The following is a 22,845-nucleotide window of genomic DNA, read 5'->3' as shown; positions in this document are numbered from 1 at the left end:
CATACAATACTCTTCATCATCATCATCATCATCCAGACCTCCTTTCCCACCCCAGGGTAGGGTGAGGGGTAGCAACATCCAGACAGCCCTAGTCTGCCCACTCCAATGGGCCATGCTTCCATTCACTCATCATTCAAGCCCCCTGAATCCTGGCTCAACCTGATAGTAGATGGTGGCGCCGATCATCCACTCACACAACGTAACAATGCCTTATGGCCTCTACACTGAGTAACAAAGCCAAATGATTTCCTGTATCCAGAAAACCATTTACTACACTTGGTGGTAACCGTATAACAGTTGTTTATGGCCAGGCTACGTGTCCCTCAGATTCCCTTATCTAAAATCACTTAATCATAAGCAACATCTTCTGTGGTATATTACAGGTGAATAGCTTGAACATCTCAGCTACTTAAGATGTAGCTGACTTTCTAGACTAGTTATCATGCTGGGGCATGGCAAAAATATGAAAACAATCCAACATGCAGTCTTGCCCTACATGTACTGACCTAATAGGAATGATGTATGAGAAAAGGAGGAGGAACCTGAAGAAATAGCGGTACCATGGGCCTCCAAACCCCTTCAAGCACATCATCACAACTGTCAGCCCAAGTACGGCAACAAATAACAGCTGCAAGGCAATTCAACAGTATTCAGTCTATGAGAACTCTTAATATTCAGCAACATCTTACAGTAAATGAAATACAGTATTAGAATTTAAAAAAAAAAAATTATATCAACATTAAGATAGTGAATGAATTAATGAATATTGGAGAAATACAACATTTCATCATCATCATCATCATCATCATCTGGAAATTACAAAAGAAAGAGCACATGTGGTCCTAACTTTCATTATTCTTACTGTTTTAATATTTTTGCTTGCAATTTTGGCACCAGATCAACCTGGCAAAATTGGGCAAATAACAATTATTGATTCATTGTTCTGTTTCAGAAAAAAAAAAAAGCAGAACTGGGAAAACTGTAAAGCATCTGCAATCAAATTAATGGTCTTTATGGTCTATAAGGATAAAAAAAAGATCAATAAAAATATCCAAAATATAATGCAAGAAGAAAAGCAATTACTCTCACCTTTGTCAGGTTGTTGATCTCAAGGTCCAACAATCCAACCTTTGAACGTGGTGCTGCATTGTTCATGACAGCTCTAGTTTCTGCTCCTGTGTACACCACCACACCCAACAGTCGTCCTGAAGCAACCACTGTCCCAGCCCACACTGTGTTCTCAACCCCCAGTGACTCCTCTGTACCTGTGTCATGCTGAGTACAAAAATGCAAGTTATATGGAAAGCTTTACTATTTCACTCTCGTGACATACTGTACAGTCGTTCTTTTTTATCTCATTCCTCTGGCTAACACAATTTTAGTGAGTTTTGTAGAGACCTCCTGAAGTTAGAAGGGAGTTAATAAAGTATATCTAATCCTTCCAGTTCAACAAGTCTCTCCTATGCTGAATACAACTGTCTGGGGGTAACAAGAATAAACTAATATGTACACTACCCGACTGATTGGATTAACCCCTTACAACAATGACATACAGTACAACCCCACATATTCAATATCAAGATAACTGGGACTATCCGACAACTGGGAAAATTCATGGGCTAGTAAAAATATTGGTAAAAATAAAACAATGTGCACCACTTTGAATGCCAGTCACACCATGGGATAGTCATGTGTCACATGAGGCTGGGTGAAGTTGGGCAATGTAAGGTAATGCATTTCCAGTCAAAGTTGTTTCCTAGTTAATCCCCTTCCCTGTCCTCCTCTCCCTACCCCCCCCTCTCTTTCCCCTCCTCTAAGTCACCCTCCGCACTCCCCAAATCACCAGTGCGCCTACCGCCGCCAGACAGTAGACAAAGTTCTCTCGCTGTTGTGTTGCGACAGATAGCAATTCCTACACTCCATGATGCCTTAAGTGCAAACTAACTGTAAGCAAATTGTGCTCACCATGAAACAGAAGCTGGACACATGGTAGACTTAAGAAAAAGGTGAAGGTCATAAGACACACATGACAGAATATAACACAGGAAATTCCACAGTTACTGATATCAAGGACCAGGGATCTGAGCTCAAGGAATTTTTCATGAAAAGTGAGATGAGTAAGTCCATTGAAAAAAGGCATATTCTCTTCATCAGCCAAAAATGGAAGAAAAGACTTTGCAGTGAATGACAGGCTTTTCTTAGAAAGATCCAAGGGACCATCTATCACCAGTCTTCTTATACAAGAAAAAGCATGAGAAATTCACAGTAAAATGACTATAGAAGTTGAGTGTGATTTTATTGTAGGACTGTTTAATCTTTAGTTGGTCAGAAAGAAAAGCCGCACAATGGTTTAAGCAAAACAATGACCGTGTAACTATGTTGTCAGGCACAAATGCAACAGGCAATGACACAATGAAGTTATTCATAATGGGTAAATATGGTAATCCTTACTGCTGTTTTCTACAGATGATGAAGTTATGATGTAATGAACACCATACAAGGCATGTGTGGTACCGGTATGGTTTCTACGTCATAAACCAACTCTAATGAACACTACATAAATTTATCTTGGAACACATTTTCACTGGCAAAGAAGAGAAAATCTAGTTGATAGGAATGAAGGTTTGCTTTGTAGAACAAAATTACCGTCCTTGCAATTCCTACGTATTTATCTTGTTTTCTGCAAAACAGCTGAACGGCGAGTGAAGGGCAGAGTGATAGCAGTTGGGTGGGGAAGAAACAGACAGGCAGGTCAGGCCATGGCCACATACACGCATGTGAGCAAGGGAGTTGAGATAATTTCTATGTTCGAACATTTCTCTCTGTATCACCACTTCACCAATAAATGTTCAAGAATTATTTCTTTAGTTCATTTTACCAAGTTTTTATGAGAAAATATAATGAATAAAATTTAACACAATGGACTTCCCTCGTACATTGTGCACTACTCTAATGCACTACAAGGACGTGTTCTGTGCAAGGGGTATGTTTACAAGGTGATGCTTCAATTGGTATCTGTTAGTTTGGCCCCAGATATGGGTGGTAAGTGCTGTATACAGTATACACTACAATGACATACCCTATGTATAAAGTATAGGCCAGATATCTGGAAAAAATCAATAACCAGGAAAGTAAATTCCCAAAGCTTCCCAGTTAACTGATACTGTACTGTACCGCACTTTTCATGTTATTCTGCCTTCCACCAGACTGTTTTACTCAGCTTATGTGGGATTTTTTGAACCGGAACGGTTAAATTAGAGCCTTCATCAACTGCTTTACTATAAAAGGTCTCTCCAACGCTGCCTAATATTTCAAGGCAGTAGCCAGAAAAAAACAGAAAAGACATTACCATACTGCAGGTGTTATAGAATCATGATTCTGGTATTACAATCTCCTTGACTACTTCCTATCCTCACAAAAATTCTTAATTTCAAAGTACAGCATACCTGTACTCCACAAAAATACTAAACTGAAAACAATAAAAGTAAGTAAAAACTGAATTAACTATATGTAAGTTCAAAAAATTGAGGCAAACCTTAGTAAACGTGCCAATAAAGTTGTATATATCTTTCTGGGGTTTCTCAGCATAAACACTGGCATCAATGGTAAACAATTCCTCATTGGTTTCTAGCTTTTGTGTGACTGGAACTGCCAGGCGTAGCTTCCAGTCTGTTTCCCCATCCAGTTGGTCCGTACGGATGAAACACGTACCAGATGATTCAGTGGTCCGCAGAAAAACCATGTCTGCTGGTACACGTTGGTCCTGAGATCAAGGGGGATTTCACTAAATGGATGATCAGACCAGGGTGTTTATCCTACCTACATTACACAAATAACGTACATTCTAAAGTCCTTTTTTCCACTGACCTCATTCTTAAGCTTTCATACGCAGATCATACTAAAGTTTCAGACATCCATTAAAGTGGGAAACAGCACACCTTGCAATTCTCTTGCATCCTCCACATTCAGTCTTCTGTTTCAAACTGTAAAAAAGTATACTCGTATAAATATACAGGTACAGTAACCCCTCCAATATCCGGATCAATAGAGCCATAGGCAGGTCCGGATATTGGTCCTGTCCGGATATTGGGCCCCAGCTTATGGACTAGTACTTATGGACCCTAACTCTGAAAAACACCTATACAACTCCCTCTGGACATGCATAGCACCTATTTAAGACCCAAATCACACCAATAAGGCACATAAAAGACTGAAATAAATGCAAAAGAACCATAAAATGAGGTTTTAGAGGTGAGTTTATACAATATTAAACATTCTGGGTACTTACAAGTCCCTTGGTCTTGGACTGGTTTGAACCGCCAGTTTGCAGTCCACAGTTAATCCTCTGCACTCTAAATTCTAATTTCTTAACACTGCACAACACTGTAAATTCCTGTGTGTTCTAGTGGCAAGGTATTGCAGTTTATTCACTGTTTATTCACAAAAAACAAGCACCTGTAGCTTGCACTGTTATGAATATCTGCTTTCCATCGGAGTTAAGCTGTGACTGTTGATGTTGGTGGGGTAACAGAGTTGCCAGATCGCAACAGCCACATTACCAATCTCCTCAACATTCATTGTCAAATATAACTTTTCATTACCAAATTCGTAAAGCTAGCATATATTCTTCACTAATTATATATACAAGTGGAAATACATGTAATCACTCTCCTTATAACTAACACCATGTTGATTATTTTCACACTATGTAGGGTAGCAGATTAATCAGAGAGAGCAAACAATCCACCATCTCCATCCTGTGTATCCTCATACATGTGAAAAATCCATTTGGTAATGCATTATTCTAATGCATTACCAAACGAATTTTTCATTACCAAATTGGCCCACACTTGGTAATGAAAAATACCAAATGGCAACCTGACAGGGGAGGGGGGAGGGGGAGGAAGGAAGGGGTGAAGGGACCATGGTGTAACAGCTGTTTGGCGCCAGGCGGGAATTTCAAATTATGGGAGGGAAAAAAGTGAGATTTTTTTCGAATTTTTTGCAGTTTTTGGCCCATTTTGGGAATATTGGATCCCAGGAGGATTATGTCCGGTTAGTGGGGATGTTCGGATATTGGGCGTTCGGATATTAGAGGGATTACTGTATATGTATAAATAAATATTTACACACACACACACACACACACACATATATATATATATATATACACTACAGTATATGCAGGTATACCTCAATATACGATACCCCTCGACGCGATACCCTGGCTTAACAAGGGGGGTAGAAATGCAACAATACTCCACCTAACAATGGCCAAACCCCGATTTAATGAAAGGATTTGATTTTTTTACCGATTTTGATATTAGAGACTAAAACTGTGTGTTTAGTTTGATTTATAAACTGCTTTTAGACTTAGATTAATATGTTTTAGTCATAGGTGAGGTGAACATTGTCATTTGGGGGCACAGTGTACTAAGCCTGATTTTTTCCAGGCTTATATTTGACGATATTTTATTTGTTGGTTTTAGTGAGTTATTTACAGGTGTTGGCTTAGGTTTGCTTCTTTTACAGCTGTTAGGCCATTTAGATTTGCTTTAAACTTGTTTTTGGGCTCATCTTGGTGGGTTAGGGCTTGTTTGGGGAGAAACCCAAGGCTGAAAACCGCATCCCATTCCTTTACTAATCTACCCCAATATACAATACCCCGCCTAACGATTGGTTTTTACCTAACCAACTGCCTCGTTAAACTGGGGTACACCTGCGTATATATATATATATATATGTCGGGACCAACTGCCTAGCCCCGGGCTCCTACGCTCCTCATGGGGCAATGTAGGATTGATGATGGATGGATGGATGGATATATATACAGTAGAACCTCTCTCATTCGGAATATATGGGGGGAAGGGTTGTCCGAATTAGCAGATTGTCCGGACCATCAGGGTAATCTCCAGTTCATACCAAAAACTATCTACATATGGTATGTTTGTTAATTATTAACATATGTGGCATTTTTAGAGTTTTTCTTTTATTTTCACCACAGTCACTGTTTGTAACATCAAATTTTAAAGCAAACTGTCTAATTTTATCTTTGTTTTGCTTGATGTCCGACACAGTTTCTTTGGCGATACCAAACTCGTTCACGAGTTTTCCTGGAGGAACACCAGCCTCTAGTTTATCCAGTATTTTCACTTTATCTGCAATACTTAGTGTTACATGCTTCCTTTTAACACCTTTATTCATTGCAGAAGCTACACTTGCATTAAGGGGCATGGTAAGAAGGATTAACTTGTGAAATACAGCGTAAAAATATAAATGGTTGGTGAACTAGTTGATGGAACGAATGCTAGCGTGTGTTTAAACAGGCGCCCATGTTGCAACCTAGCGTGATCCGAGACTAAATGAATGACGTTCGCTTTCCATGCTGATACTGAAAATGACTTTAGAATTACTTTCAACATATTTTTAGAGCTTATTATTTTTAAATTTTGTCCGAATTCACAGAAATCCAGATCAAAGAGGTTCTACTGTATATATATATATATATATATATATACAGTATATGCATCACTCTCATCTTAAATGTCAGGACCACCTTGCCTAGCCTCGGGCTCCTATGCTCCTCACAGGGCAACGTAGGATTGTATGATGGATGGATGGATGGATGGATATATATATACACAGATATACGTACATAGATATACGGTACAGTATACTCTATATATAAAACTTTCACCACATTAAATAGCTTCACATAAATGTATCTGACAGAGTCAATCCCAACACTATCATGTTAAAAAAGGGTGCCAAATCTCTGATCATGCACTTCTTCTCACAACATTCATCCAGCCAGCTCGATCTCTTGTCAGTCCTCTAGCCTCGATGACTTCCATACCTCTCTTCCTCACACATTCATCCACCATATCCCTCCACCTTCTCCTTGGCCTACCTCATCTCCTTCCCCTTCAAATTCACTCAGATATACCTTTTTCACCACTCTGTTGTTATCCACTCTCTCCACATGACCATACTATCTCTGTACACTCTCTTCAATTCTGGTGTCCACGGACTTCACTCGGCATCTTTCATGAATCAAATTGTTTCGTACCCTATCCACTCTCTGTACTCCATATACATTCCTCAGCAGTCCCATACACTGCTCTCACTCTTGACTTTTCATTTTCATGCCACACCATAGTCTCATATCCATATGTTAAAGCTGGGACTAACACTCCTTCATGTAAGCTTCATGCAGCTGCAACACTCAAGCCTCTGTTTCTTATCAAGACCTTCATAGCACCAGCTACTTTCCTTCCTTGTGTCACTCTACTTTCCACTTCTTTTGCTCATTTTCCTCTCTTTTCTATCACTAAACAGGCATTTGAACTCTCTCACTAATTCCAGTCTCTTTCCATTCACTGCAACATCACACTGGAAGTCACCTTCTCTCTCGATTGCCATCACTTTATCCTACATTTACTCTCAAGGCACGACACTCACAGATATCAGCAAAACTCTGCACTAGTCTACCAAGTTCTTGTTCGGTATTATATATAAAATCCCTTGTCAAATGCATCTCCTTACATAGTTACTTCATCCTCTCCTTTGGAAATTCCTTTGCTTACTCACAAGTACAGAGATATCTTCTTCCACATACCAGTATTCAGACACTGTCATTGACAGATATATACTTGAAACTCCCACATTTTCTCTTGATATAACAAAACGGGCCATTTTTCTGCAATAAATATGATGAGTTATGTGGATAGGCGTAAAAGAATACCAACAGAGGTGGAATGAGAGAATCATGATGACGTAAGTCAGGACAGGATTACTGGTACAAAGAATTCTTTTGTCACAGCCACAATGATGATATCCTAAGTTGAAGCTTCAAGCATCTGAGATAAAAGACAAGTACCGGTAAGCAAAATCTTTCTGAAAAGCCACTTACTTTTTCTACAAAGATAAGGTCACCAACTTTAATGCTGGCACTGGTAACAGTCTTCTGTCCACCTTGAGGGGTCATCTTTTTATACCGCTGCTGATTCACCTCCTTATCTCTCTGTCTTCGCCTCACATCATCCACTGCTTCTCGAATCATTGTCACCAGAATTACAAAGCCCTAATGATGAGTTAGTAAGAAATAATTATAAGGTTCTCTAACATGTGAAGTGCATGAGATCAAACAATATGACAAAGCAAGACATGAAACATTCACTGAACAAGAATGTGATGCTGAAAAATACTATCACTCCTTAGCATGACAATGAATAAACTTTTATTGCATCTCCTGCATTAGGTTAGCACCATTTTTTTCAACCAACTGAGTGAATGCAGTTTGATAGTGCACACCTGCTGGGCAAATATACTGAAAATAGTCAGGGGCCCAAATGCATTTACACTTACAATTACCACTTGTAATGTTTTTCTTTTGGAGGGGAGGGGGGGAGACAGAAAGAGTAAGACTGAATCAATAGAGACACTGATTTGCAAGCAAAAACACTCCATGAAAATATGCTGTGTTTCATCTCAAGGAATCACCATTCTGGGGTCAGCAGTGGTCAGCTGATGCTTTCTATGGTCCGGATGCTCAACCAAGTGCTAAAACAAGTAATTATGTCCCAACAGATGCTGGAAACAGTCGGGAAAAAAGAAATTTGAGATGTGTAATAGGATTTGTAACAATGTGAGAGTCTGAGCTTAGACTCTGACATTATGTGATGTTCAAAAGAATTTTACCCTGTGACTGTACATGAACCTGAATATTCCTGGCCAAGGAGTAATGACTGTGGTTAATTACCAAGCTTGTAACCTTATTTCGCTCCCATGGTAGGGAGATGGAGTCACCTTAGGACATACAAGGTGATCAAACATACAAGTTTGCTAAAACTGCTATATATGCTGTGATGCAAATGATACCAGTATATCCAGGAGTGCTGTGGGAGAGCCAATTAACTCACTACACAGCATGTGTCTACCTCTCACATGTGTAGACGAGGGGAAAGGTCATTGTTTCCCCTCACCTGACATAACTTACCAAAATTATCATCATCATCATCCTCATCAGCCAGACCTACTTTCCCACCCTAGGGCAGGGTGAGGAGTAGCAACGTCCAGACAGCCCAAGTTTGCCCAGTCGAATGTGCCATACTTCCTTTCGCTCATCATTCAAGCCCCCAGAATCCTGGCTCTATCTGATACGCCAAAGAATTTCAACACATTCTGTAGCTTCGCATAAATGTATCCGACAGAGTCAATCTGAACACTGTCACATTAAAAGGGGTGCCAAATCCCTGATCATGCACTTCTTCTCACAACATTCATCCAGCCAGCTTGATCTCTTGTCAGCCTCCTAGCTTCATCGACTTCAATACCTCTCTTCCTCACACACTCATCCACCATATCCCTCCACCTTCTCCTTGACCTACTTCGCCTCCTCCCTCCAAATTCTCTCAGATATATCTTTTTCACCACTCTATTATCCATTCTCTCTGCATGACCATACCATCTCAGTGCACTCTCTTCGATTCTGGTGTCCACTGACTTCACTCGGCATCTTTCACGAATCACGTTATTTCATATCCTATCCACTCTCTGTACACCACATACATTCCTCAGCAGTCCCATCTCCACTGCTCTCTCTCCTGACTTTTCATTTTCATGCCACACCACAGTCTCACATCCATATGTTAAAATTGGCACTAACACTCCTTCACGTAAGCCTCGCGCAGCTGCAACACTCAAGCCTCTGCTTCTCATCAAGGCCTTCATAGCACCAGCTACTTTCCTTCCTCGTGTCACTCTACTCCAGGTACTTGAACTCTCTCACCAATTCCAGTCTCTCTTCATTCACTGTAATATTACACTGGGAGCCACCTTCTCTCTCGATTACCAATCACTTTACTCTTTTCTACATTTACTCTCAAGGCACGAAGGTCACAGACATCAACAAAACTTTGTACTAGTCTATCAAGTTCTTGTCTGGTATTTGCAAGCAGCACTGCAACATCAGCATACAACAAATTTGAGATATTTCATCCATCACCATTCATTACCAATGCCATCCCTCTCTCCATTACTCGTGTTTTTACTTCTCTCATCACCCCATCCATATATATATAACGAACAATCATGAGGGCATCACACAACCTTGTCATACCCCCACAATGATCATGAGCCATTCACTTAAATGCCCATTTACCCTTACACATGCCTCACTACCATCACAAAGACTCCTGACAGCATCTAACAGCTTACCATCTACACCGTACATGCTCAAAACCTTCCACAATCCTTCTCTGTCTACTCTGTCGTATGCTTTTTCCAGACCCATAAATGCCATAAGCACCTTATTGTTCTTTTCACAAGCCTTCTCCACTATCTGTCTTACTGCAAATATTTGATCCACACATCCTCTGTCACTTCTAAAGCCACCCTGTTCATCACTCAATAGCACTTCTGATATCTCTCCTACTTTCTCTATAATAATTCTTCCATATACTTTCCCTACTACACTCAAAAAACTTATGCCATGATAATTCCTGCACTCACTTTGCTCATCTTTATTTTTGTACAGGGGTACATTTTTCCACTCTGCTGACAGTTTCACTCATCCATCCCTTCTTACATATCTCCAACAAATACTTCATTCCACTCTCTCCACTACACTTAATCATCTCTGTTACACCTCATCAACCCCAGCTGCTTCCCAATTTTTCAGCCTCTTCATGGCATTCTTCACCTGTGCAAATGTCATGTTTCCTGGCACTACATTCCTTCTCTGCACACCCCCATTCATCAGGCTTTCAAAATATTCTTTCCATCTGGTCCTTACTTCACCCTCATGGGTTAATAATCTACCAATTACATCCTTCACACTTTCACATTTCTCTCTGCTGTCACTTCTACATTTCTGCACCTCTTTCCAGAATAACCTCCTATTTTCAGAGTAGTTTGCATTCATTTTTCTTCCTACATCATCATTTACCTCCTTTTTTTCCCCTTCACGAGTCTCTTTACGTGCTTCTTGCTCTCAATATATTCGGTTCATATTTCAATTTAACCCCTGTCCTGTAACCACTCTAGTCACTTCTTCCTCTTTTCCTTCACTGCTCTCTAAGCCTCTTCATCCCACCAAGCCGTACCTTTCTTCCTTGTTGTTACTCTTGCCAAACCACATACTGTACCGCTTTAGCATCCCTAACTAAGCGATCCCTCTATGCATTCCACAGGCTGTCCAGATCCATTTCATTCCAATTCACTGATTCTATCTCCTCCCCTGCTTTGGTCCTGTATTCATCTGCCATTTCTTTGATCCTCCGATTCTTGAATTTCAGTCTTTCTCCCTGACTGCTCCTCTCTCTCCTGGTCCGTCTCGCTCCTCTCAGCTTAATCTTGCATACCACATTCATATAATCTGACAGACCTCCACGTCGTCCACTCACGGCCCTCGTATCAGCAACCATTTCCAGCATCGATCTCTCTATGAGCAGGTAATCAATCAGGCTCCTTTCAACACGATCTCCGTCCCTCTATACCACGTATATTTATGCGCATCTTTGTGTATGAAAGAAGAGTTACAGATGCACAACCTCCTTTCCTGACACAAATCCTTCAGTTGCTTCCCATTATCATTTTCTCCTGGTACTCCATTACAACCCATTATGCCATCCTCAGGACCAGTGCCTACTCTTCCATTCATATTGCCCATTACATTCATTGTGTAGCTCCTGAGCATTTCTCCCACTGCTTCATTCAGCTCATCCCAAAACCTGTCTTTCTCTCTCTCACTCCTGTCATCACACGATGCATACGATACAATCACTCCCACTTTCACCTTCTCAAACCTGAACTTGACATACACACATCTCGAGCTGACACATTTGTAATCTTCCATTCCACTCTGCAACAGCTTGTTCATCAACAAACCAACTCCTTCCATGCATCTTCCTTGCCCATTCATGCCCAATCGTACACATTTCACACCCTCCCGCTCCTCCACTTCACACAATTTTACCTTTGTTTTGCACAATGCCATCACTACATATCTCGCACTCTTGAACACATTCACCACTTCCACTCTCTTGCTCTCCTCATTTACACCTCTCACATTCCACATGGCCATGCAAATCCGCCCATTTGGTTGGGGCTCTGGGCAGGCATTCAGCCCTCCGAGGCTCTCTGAAACGTCTGCCATGATTAAGTGATTTTGGGTTGGGGAATCTGGGAGACACTTAACCCAGTCAAAAACCCCAGTTATAAGGTTACCACCCAGCATGATAAATGGTTTCCTGGGCACAGGTAACCATTTGGCCTACCACTCAGTATAGAGACCATAAGGCATTCCTACACTGAGTGAGTGGATGATGGGCACCACCATCTACCACTACCCCACCTACCACTATAATTATACTCATGTTAGAGAACAGGGAGGTTTTTGGAAGGGAAGCGGTTGTGCTGATTAGATATTCATTTTTAGGTCTTTAGTGTAAAAGTTCCTAGAGATGGGAAAGTTGTATGCGGCCTTCATGGATTTAAGGAATGCATACGACAGGGTGAGTAGACAAGGAATGTGGAAAGTATTAAGGATAATTATATGCAGTAACTGGGAAGCTGCTGAATGCCGTGAAGAGCATGTATGAAGGTGTTAAGGCTGCAGCGTATGTGGAAAGTGAAATAAGTGAGTTATTCTATTTGAAGGTTGGATTGAAACAGGGATGTGTCATGTCCCCATGGCTGTTCAATCTGTATATGAATAAGGTTATAAAAGATACAAGGTAGGGCTGTGGATGCTGGATCGACCCTTATAAGAGACGGCAGTGTTTGGAAACTCCCTGTGCTGTTGTTTGCAGATGATACTGTATTGTTAAGTGAAGGCAATGGGGAACTGCAAGGCTTGGTGAATGCGTTTAAGCGTGTGTTTAAGAAACGGACTATAAAGAAGAATGTAGGGAAGAGTAAAGCCATGGTCTTTGAGAGAGGTGATGTCACTGAATGTAACGTGATGCTGGATGAGGAAGAAATGGAAAATATGAGTGCATTTAAGTACTTGGGTAGTGTGATAAGCAAGGATGGAAGTTTGGAGGATGAAGTGCTTGACAGGGTATGACAGAGAAGAAAGGTTGCTGGTTCTTTGAAAGCAGTGACAAGGAACAAGGAAGTAAGCATGGAAATAAAAATATCACTGCATGACAGAATTGTGATACCAACTCTAATACTTGGAAATAAAGCTTGGACCTTGATGGAAGGACCCAAGTCAAAAGTGAGAGCAGTGGGAATGAGTTATTTGAGAGGAGCATGTGGAGTTACAATGAGAGACAGACTGACAAATGAGGAAAGAGAAGGATAGCTGTGGTGTGGATGTGGATGTGATAGAGTGTTAGGAGAAATACATTGAGGTGGTTTGGCCATGTGGAGAGGATGGAGTGTGAGAGACTAACGAGTAGCGAGTATGCACGTAGGGTGGAGGAGGGGGTGAGGGAGGGGGAGGCCAAGGATGAGATAGAGGGATGGAGTGGAGAGGTATATGAGAGAATGGAATGTGAGCTGGTAGCAAGGCAGTGAAGTGGCATTGGACAGGGCAATGTGGAGGCAATTTGTTTGTGGCCACCCCTTACAGGACTAAGGCATCTGGCAACAGACAGATAGATAGAATAGTGTCATTAAACTAACTAGATCATGGTGATATGGATAGGGATGGTGAATATCGGTGATAAAATGCAATAAAAGTGAGTGTAAAAAGTTGTGGTATTGTTTGTAATATATGGATATAATTTACATCCTACCCTACATACTGTATAAGGCAGGTTCTGTACATGGCGATTTAGGGGTGGATGGTACATAGCACCCACACTAACTTGCGTTAACGATTTTCTTTTTTAGCTATAAGAAGATGCATGACTACAGAACAGTACTTTGAATAAAACATCATACATACATATTTTAAACAAATAAACTGTAGTGCATTAAAACACCTGAAAAACTCAACCAGGGAAGGGAATAGAAATAAATCATGTGTTTTCTCCCTCAGTAAACTGAGGCTGATAGAAAGGAAAAAATGGAATGAAAGAAAATTGACATGATCTGGGTAAAAGGGAACACTGATGTGAATTAAGATGTATCTCAGGGTCAGAAGTAAGTCAGGTGAAAAGAGCACCTCTTTAATGCTATCTACTGGAGAGTTGCAAGTAATTACAGACAGTAAAGTGAAAGCACTTTTACAGACAACTACCGGACAAGCAAAAAAGACTCGCTGCCTCAATAAAATTTCCCTTCTCTCTTTCTCAACTCAATATTCATTAATGTTCAGAATATGAGTTTGGATTTTTCATTTCCAAATTTCTTTTTCATCTTACACTCAACCCTCGGCTATCACAGGTTCCGCTATAGCGTACCTCACTATCACGCCTATATAAAATACTACCCAAATACCTTTATCACGCACTAAATGCCTGCTATCACGCACCACAAATGTTCGAAAATTTCAAAAAGGCCAGGCTCCAGTGCTCCACCCAGCCAACAAAAGCTTCACTCCGTGATTGGTCGTGTGACATCAGCGCCAGCCGAGCACTGATTGGCCGCCTGACCGAGTCTCCTGCCCGCCAAACCATTCAAGTGCGCGCCCTCAGACCGTGAACAGTGATAGCGAGAACAATAACCTTTTTTATGATATGACCATGGCCAACGTACCCCCTCCCTGTCCCCCTACCATCACCCAACATAATGCTGCAGCACCTTGCAGGGAAATAAAGAAGAGGAAGAACCTAAGTTATGCAGATAAACTGGAAATGTGAAACTTATAGAGAATGGTGAGACCAAGCGAAGTGTGGGGAAGAAACATAACATCAATGAATCAACTGTGAGGGGTATTTATAAGAATCGTGATCACATCATAAAACATGCTCATTTTTAGACTATTATATATTAATATGTGGTACAAAAAAGGTATCTTAGGGGTAAATATTGAGGTCATGGCACCAATTAGAATTATTACCATAAGTTCTTCAATTCAGCTATCACGGTTTCGGCTATAGCGCAACCATAGCGGGACCAATTGGGAGTGATAGCCGAGGGTTGAGTGTATATGAAATTAGCATAATGAATGAAGCAAACATTTTCATTGCTTTATGTGTCTAGATGTTTAATTTTATTGTAGTGCTGATCCTGGGTCTGTATGGATGATCACCTCCGAGTGATGGTCTGTACAAAATGCACCCCCCCCCTTTTTTCCCGTGAGTTGTAAATATTGTATTCACCTCAACTGCAATTCTAAAGAGGGGAAACTACCACAAGTTTCATTAACAGGTTTTACTTTTATTTCCGAAGATTTCCAGATTTTTTGCAAACATTTTTTCACAAGTAGTATGATCCAAGGTGACTTAACCCTACCTCCCAGGAGTGATGGTTGCCATCCATCATGCAGGCTCGTGGTCTTTGGTTCCTTCTTCCTCACACACACACACACACACACACACACACACACACACACACAATCAACCACTGAACTGTATGATACACAAACAGCCTTGTGATAAATTCCTGGTGGTAACAATTTTTTTTTTCCCCGGAGGAACAAGAAATGGCAAGATTTTGTGTGCTCTTCTCACTGTCTTTCACATGTCAACAAATATAGGTTATGGTACAGAACTAATAACACATCTGCGAATCCAGGCACTGAGATGTTATACCTAATTTATAAAATATTACTAGAGCAAGATGTGGCAAGGCACTGGAAACCAGGGATAATTTAAGTAAAAGTCATTCACATCACCATCTTAGGAACTTGGTTTCCACCAGTATGAGACTATGATAGCCAAGAATAGGAAGGGATTGCCTGAAGCAGGCAAACTACAGCGAAACCTTTATACTTACGTAAAATACAACTTGGAAGTGACTTATTTATTTGCTACTATAAACAGATGAATGAATGACCTACAACAGAGGAGAATAATAAGTAAAGTACTGGTGGCTATTTGTATGAATGGAGAATTCATGAATGAATGAACTAAAACATATCATGATGGTACGCACTGAACTGGTGCATATTTATGTGACTGGAGAGGCAAATGTCAATACAGTACAAACATGAATGACAGTACATCTACATTATGTGCATAAAATATAACCACACATCACCTACCAAGGGTCCCCAGTATGTGTAGAGATAACCAATGCGAAGTTCTGGTATGAACTGTGATGTTGCCATTACCAGAAAGAAAAGATTCAGGAACATCTTGAACTGCTCATACAGAACCTACAAAGGAAAAGGTAGTCTTTAGAAGTAAAGTAAACCTGCAGTTTCCATTCTCTCTAAATCATATTCACACAGAGATCAAAGAGCCTTGTTTCACATCTACCATCTCATGAAGGGGTTAAAATGATAATGACACATCAGTACCAATACTAAACCTGTTACATAAAAAAAAACTAGACTGCTATGGTATTTAATCTCCAGTGAAGGGATGTGTAAACATCACCTAAAAAACTAAGGTACCTTTCTCCTATGATACCCATGTCAATAGCTATAATCAAAGATGCAATCTGTCCTCTACAGTCTATCTATCTATTGCCTGATGCCTCAATTCCGTAAGGGGTGGCCTCCATGTTGCCCTGTCTCCAGTCATTTCACTGCACTGCTCCCAGTTCACACACACCTCTCTCTCATATACCTCTCCACTCCATCCCTCCATCTCATCCTTGGCCTATCCCTCCCGCTCACCCCCTCCACCTCACTCCCATACACTCTCCTCGTCAGTCTCTCTCTCTCTCTCTCCATCCTCTCCACATGGCAAAACCACCTCAGTGTGTTTTAATGTTTCTACAATCAATATCGATAATTAGGGCAATTTATAAGATATACATACACACATCATCTAATCCTGTATTGCAGAAGTGAACGAGCCCAGGGCTAGGCAAGTCGGTCCTGATATTTACAATGAGAGTGACCAGCCTCACTCATCCCTGAGTGGCATTACATGAGTAATAAACCCCAACCATCCCTTGGATATAAACCTACAGCAGATAGGCTCAATCCGATTGGAGCGCCCTAATTACCCACTAAACCACCAGATGCCACAAGTTGGTTATGTGGTTACCATCCAGTGTAGTAAATGGTTTCCTGGTGTACAGGAAACCTCTTGGCTTGTCACTCAGTGTAGTCACCCATAAACAGAAGGAAGAGGAAAGAAGAAAGGAATGAAAGACAATAGAGGAAGGAAGGAAAGGAAGGAAGAAAGGAAAGGGCAGTCACCAGAGAGCAGCACTGCACTGAGTGGATAGTGAGTGCCCCCAACTACCATGAAATTCACATGTGATCTAAGTAACATTTATGGCAAACTCTATAATATTTCTTTGAGGAGATGGAGATTCAGGCTAAAAGTGCGCAAAGTGTGAAAGTCTAATTAATGGTTCAAGGTGAGGCCATCACTCCAGCTGGGATGCTATAACTATTGGACCTTTATGTGGTCCCATCCTTTACCAAGGGTATAAACGTTATGATGTTGTACTTCTGGTTGCGGATAACATTGGGAGGGAATTTCTCAGTGGCTTGGTGTCCAATACGAACTGATCTTGCTGACAACTGCCGCCGACGTGCGCAACAGTTTACAAGACCTTCACAAAGTCTGAAAATGAAATAATATATATATATCTTTTTCCTTCTTACACTCTTATATGTAATACGTAATTAGTAATCACACGTGAACTAGTGACAACAGCAAGAGTAGAAAACTATTTCAATTTGAGCGTGAGGTAAATGATTAGAGCATATTAAGTTATAAAATGCAATTTTTAATACATTATTTATTTGAAGCACCAATTCAAATACAACATTTACTTAATAAACTGACCTGAAAATCTGCATTTTTCATAAACTTTGGAAAAAAATAAAAAATAAAAAAATAAAAAAAGCAGCTATTCTTTATCCCAATACACAGTAAAGAAAGCAAAGAATCTATACCCCATTTCAAGTATGTATTTAAACATGTAACTATTTATACATTTAATTCTTACAGTACAATTTCTGTATTATCTTAATTTCTACCAGCCAATTTTATTCAGTTTATGGGACATCTATCATAGCAAAAGAGTTATACTCAGTTTCCTCTAATTCTTCAGTGCAGTATGTCAACATTTCTTTACTTTACTCCTTCTCCCATCGGATGATTTTATTCAGATTTCACTAGATCCGCAGTGAAGAGGACTGTTGCTGTTGTTACTGTAAAGGTTCCAAGCTCATCTTAAATTTGAACCTATGGATTGCTGATTGCAGCTACTCTTCTGCAAATCACCAACCTCTTCTCTGAGGAATAAGGGAGGGAGTTGAGGGACATTTAAATAACCAAACAGCATTATACTGCATTGGTGTCACCAGGTGAAAGCAACCCTTCTCCAGCACCAGTGTACAGGGTAAATCCATCCACATTTATTCACCTTCAAGACCTTTATTAAGTGTTCTCAGGCTACTGAGACTACTTCTGACTTAAGAAAATTATCTGGTGTGAGCTGGAACAGAGTATTTGAATTGTCTTGATCATGGGAGTTAATAGTAACAATATGAACTCTATCAGGTTCCTACGAATCACTCGGCTGAATTAAAGCCTAAAGTTAGATGGAGTAGAAAAACAGAACTATCCCACCCATTACAAAATTAAAAACTCATTCACCTGGCACAACAGTTCCTTATGCAGTAGGAGAGGCAACATAGTCTCTGGGAGCCTGTCATTTTCACTGTTCGAGTTTCTGTGTCAGTATCTGAGAGGAGATATTGAGATTCGTCTGCTTCGAAGTCGCCATCTACCGCTGCATTCATCATTATTCGCTCCCCCTCCGTGGCTGAAATGCCTGAGCAAAAACTGTACGTCACATGCAAGACAACAATGCAATAACACTTCCTTTAATTTTGCCCTCCCCCACCCCTATTAAGTCCCATGTAAATGCGTAAACAGTCCTCATTCCACATTACCTTTTCACATTTTTTGTCTATTGAGAGGGTATTGCAGAAAAATTGCCAATTAAAGTTCAACTGTTATCTATCAAGACAAGATGACAGTTTTCACTAAGTTACAATACCAGACCAACAAAGAACATGGACTCAGGAGTATCTAAACCCCTGAATCCAGGTGATGTCTTTTATAGTTTATTTTTGCTATTATCAGACAATTTTATGCAATTGGGGAAAAGCCTTTCATAGTGAAGGGGTATATTAAGGGTATGTCTAACCCCTACAAATAAAAAAAGTCTACCCTAAGTGAGCTAAAATAATCAGATGGCAAGAATCTAGTGTAATTAAAAAATATCACCAGGCTCAATATGTTAACTTACCACAAACCTGCCTTCCATGAGTGACATGATAATGAAGAGACTGAAAATATTAGTACAGTATTCCATATTCAGTTATGTCTGACTGAGGTTAAACAAGTAAAAAATGCTATATCCTGTACATGTCTTATTAGCATGGATAATTTTAATACAGCATGGAAAACTTTCCTTATGGAATTTTTACATATTTTTATTCAAGACTGAATATCAGTCACCACTGTTATGCAAAGCTGAAGCTAGATCCATACTACTACTACTACTGTATTTATAAAAAAAAAAAAAGGGGGGGGGGCATACAGTATGTTAGTGAGAGTTAGTAACCACCACCAGAAGCATACCCAATGCAAGCATTACTATGAAGAGCATCAAAGCAAACAATTACTCATTAATCTTACTGCTATCAACTTCCAGTTACTACTGATCAACCCTGGTCTGTCTGTCTGAACAGATCTATTAACTGCAGGCAAGGAACTGCCCATCTCTCGCAAAGAACTGATTTTCCCTTGCAATTTATCGCCTCATAACAGCAAGGCACTGGGAAGAGTGTGGAAGTTTGGTTCCTGGATGTAGGGTATGCCACATTTACATCTTGCCATCCAGTTAGCAGGGACACCACAGCAAGTTCCACAATACCCCATGATGTGGTTACCACCTAGCATTATAAATAGTTTCCTGAGTTACAGGATACCATTAGGGTTGCCACTCAGTGTCGAACCACCTAAAGTGGAAGGAAAAGTAATAAAGAGACAGGAACGAATAGGAGACATAGGAAGAGAGGAGGTCAGAAACTAAGACACAATGATAAAGATGAAGCAGAAGTAGGCAGCACCACATCAAGTGAGTGACTGATGGTCGATAATACCTCCCATCATCACTTCTAGCAATTATGTTATGTTAGTAAGTTACAATAAACAGGGATTTACATATACAGCAGTATATAACCCCTTCTGTACAATACATAATTTCTGTTTTGTTCCTGCTACCACCAGTCAATTACATTCAGTTTAAGAAAATTACACTACAATGCAGAGGGCAGAAAAAAACAAAAAAATCTCTTAACTCATTCTGTATGCTTGGGGAGGATGTCTCATAGTGAAAGAGTTAATACAGGGTGACATGAAATGAATGCAACCCACAACATTAGGAAGATGTAGGGGCACCACTCATGGGAAGCAATGGTTCCAGCAGAATGAGGCCACCCTATACCCTTCAAACCAAACGTTGATGTGGCTGCGGCAACGATATGGGGATCAACTGATCAGTAAGAAATGTGACCTTGAGTGGGCCCCAGACTCAAACGACCTGATTTGTTTCATTTTGTTTCGTTTTTGAGGGCTCCAACATGCTTGCATGCGTCAGCCTTTGTCACCTAATGGCAGCTCTCCATGCTGCTCAATCTATGGCAGCCTCCCTATTCAGTCCCTTAACCCTGACGTCGCACTTAATGACCATGTCCCACGTCTTTTTTGGTCTACCCCTTACAAGCCCACCCCAAATATTAATGCTTCTCACTTTCTGCACCCAATTTTTATCCCCCATCCTCTCCATATGCCTAAATGATCTCAATCTACCTCTCCTCATCACAACACCAATACACTCCAGTCACATCCTATCTCTCAACTCTTCCATCATAAACCCAGCCCCCACCCCCAGGCCTTGCACGCAGGGATGCACTGCACATCCACCTAATCATTGTCATTTCTGTATGTCTGAGCCTGCGAATATCAACCAGATTTTTATCTGTGGGGTTATCTGAAGGAACATGTTTATGAATACCACCCCTAGATAATCAGAGACCTGAAAACAGAAATCACGGCCAACATCAGAGCTATCCCAGGAGAGAAGTGCGTCCGCATAATTAACAATTTCGCATTCAGGAGTGCCTGCAATGTCGAGGTGGTCATTTGGAACACATTTTGAATTGCAGAACCCAAACTTTCAGGAGTGCTTTGTTATCAACTCAGCTTAACATAAATACAAAAATAAGGCAAATAACTTATCAGTTGCATAAATGACAAACATTTTTATGGGTTGCATTCACTTTGGATCACCCTGTATATACTGTGTTTTAAAGCATGTCATAATCATATTACCGGTATGTCCTGTTTTCAATGGAAGTAAAAACAGATCAAGAAGCAAAAGCGGAAGCAAAGATTTTGTACATGTCCACATTTAGCTTACCATAATTAAAATTGTACAGTATACAGTATTATATGCAGGTGTAGCAATCATACACCACTCAAATATTTAAAATATTGCTTAACATAACACTGTACTCCTTTTCTTATATATACTGTATATACATACATAAAAATATATATATATATATACATATATACCGGTATATATATATATATATATATATATATATATACCGGTATATATATATATATATATATATATATATATATACTGTATATATATAAATTTGGTGTAATCTTTGGTAAAATCTATATGGACAGTAAACTCTTCCACTTCTTAGCAGCTATGTTGCCAGTTATCACACCACAGAACTTGTAAGTCCAATTTTACCACCATAATTCCTAGAGCCATGGCTTAGAAGCATCCAGTGAATATTTAAGAAGGCATCAATCTGCTCACAACCCCTCTTGTCTCCTCAACTTCAAAACCTGTCAAGAGAGCTTTCATATTAAATCGTCACTATATTTGTCAAGATAGTGGACTTACCAATATTTACATAACTAACAGTTCTGTGTAAAGTACAATATAGTAACATCCTACAAAGACATGGAGATCATAGGCTATATCAAAAGTTCTACATACCTGAGAAAAAGAAAGTTAGACTACTGTACAGTTTTGCTTAATGATGATGTAGTAACAACAGCTAGCTACTGTAAGAATAGTTTTACAAGTTTATCAACAACCAAATAAAAACTGCATGGGTTAAACTAATGATACACAATACTGAATATGGTGTTTTCTGGCGTATTATCAACCTCTTCAGCAACCATGAACAACCGAGAAGGATAAATGTATCCCTGTCGTTGTCATGGGGACATGACACATCACTGTTTCAATCCAACATTTCCCAGATATCCGCTACCCGATAAATTTGAGAAGAAAGTTGGGGTACGACGTATGTCCGATATGGTTTTCACTGATCACTTCCCCATAATTTCTCCTGCGATTACGAATAGTCTCTAATACATGTAATCCAGTACAAACCAAACTTAGAATATGAGAATTCAAGAGATAAATTTGATACAGAAAGGTTAACTCACACTTACCCAAAATATGGCGTAATCCTCACTGGTCCTCCACAGGAAACGATGTAAACAAACAAATGGCTATTCGCACCACGAGCGAGGTCTATGTTATGTGCACGATATTGTCAAGCAGCAATAAAAGTAGTAGCACCGCAAATGTGGAAGAAAAATTAACACTTCGTAAACATCTACATATATTTTCAAATGGTCTACCTTAATTTGAAAAACTGTCTTTATTAGGTTTCCCCTAAAACTTACATTTTCCTTTTAGTATCTACGCGGGCTGTGTATAGCTGGTGGGCTTCCCGGACCCTGAGCTTGCCCAAAGGAAGGGCCCACG

The 22,845-nt window shown here is 40.1% G+C and overlaps 1 protein-coding gene across 1 annotated transcript in view; it reads right to left on the bottom strand.

Annotated features, from left to right (window-relative positions):
- The window catches only part of LOC145414126 (putative phospholipid-transporting ATPase IIB), a 38,972-nt gene extending 16,370 nt beyond the window's left edge, over positions 1 to 22,602 (bottom strand). The window contains exons 1-8 of the mRNA XM_080283686.1: positions 22,527 to 22,602; positions 18,624 to 18,801; positions 17,438 to 17,582; positions 16,100 to 16,213; positions 7,913 to 8,083; positions 3,536 to 3,763; positions 1,090 to 1,275; positions 507 to 628 (exon numbers count right to left, since the gene is read on the bottom strand). Coding sequence (XP_080139812.1) covers positions 507 to 628; positions 1,090 to 1,275; positions 3,536 to 3,763; positions 7,913 to 8,083; positions 16,100 to 16,213; positions 17,438 to 17,582; positions 18,624 to 18,772 — 1,115 coding nt within the window. The 5' untranslated portion in view covers positions 18,773 to 18,801; positions 22,527 to 22,602. The remainder of the gene's footprint in view (positions 1 to 506; positions 629 to 1,089; positions 1,276 to 3,535; positions 3,764 to 7,912; positions 8,084 to 16,099; positions 16,214 to 17,437; positions 17,583 to 18,623; positions 18,802 to 22,526) is intronic.
- Positions 22,603 to 22,845: the final 243 nt, after the last annotated feature.

This window comes from Coenobita brevimanus, chromosome 98, assembly GCF_032717465.1.
Source record: "Coenobita brevimanus isolate Jiangsu-jjx chromosome 98, ASM3271746v2, whole genome shotgun sequence".
Lineage (NCBI taxonomy): Eukaryota > Metazoa > Arthropoda > Malacostraca > Decapoda > Coenobitidae > Coenobita > Coenobita brevimanus.
This window is presented reverse-complemented; position numbering and strand designations above follow the sequence as displayed.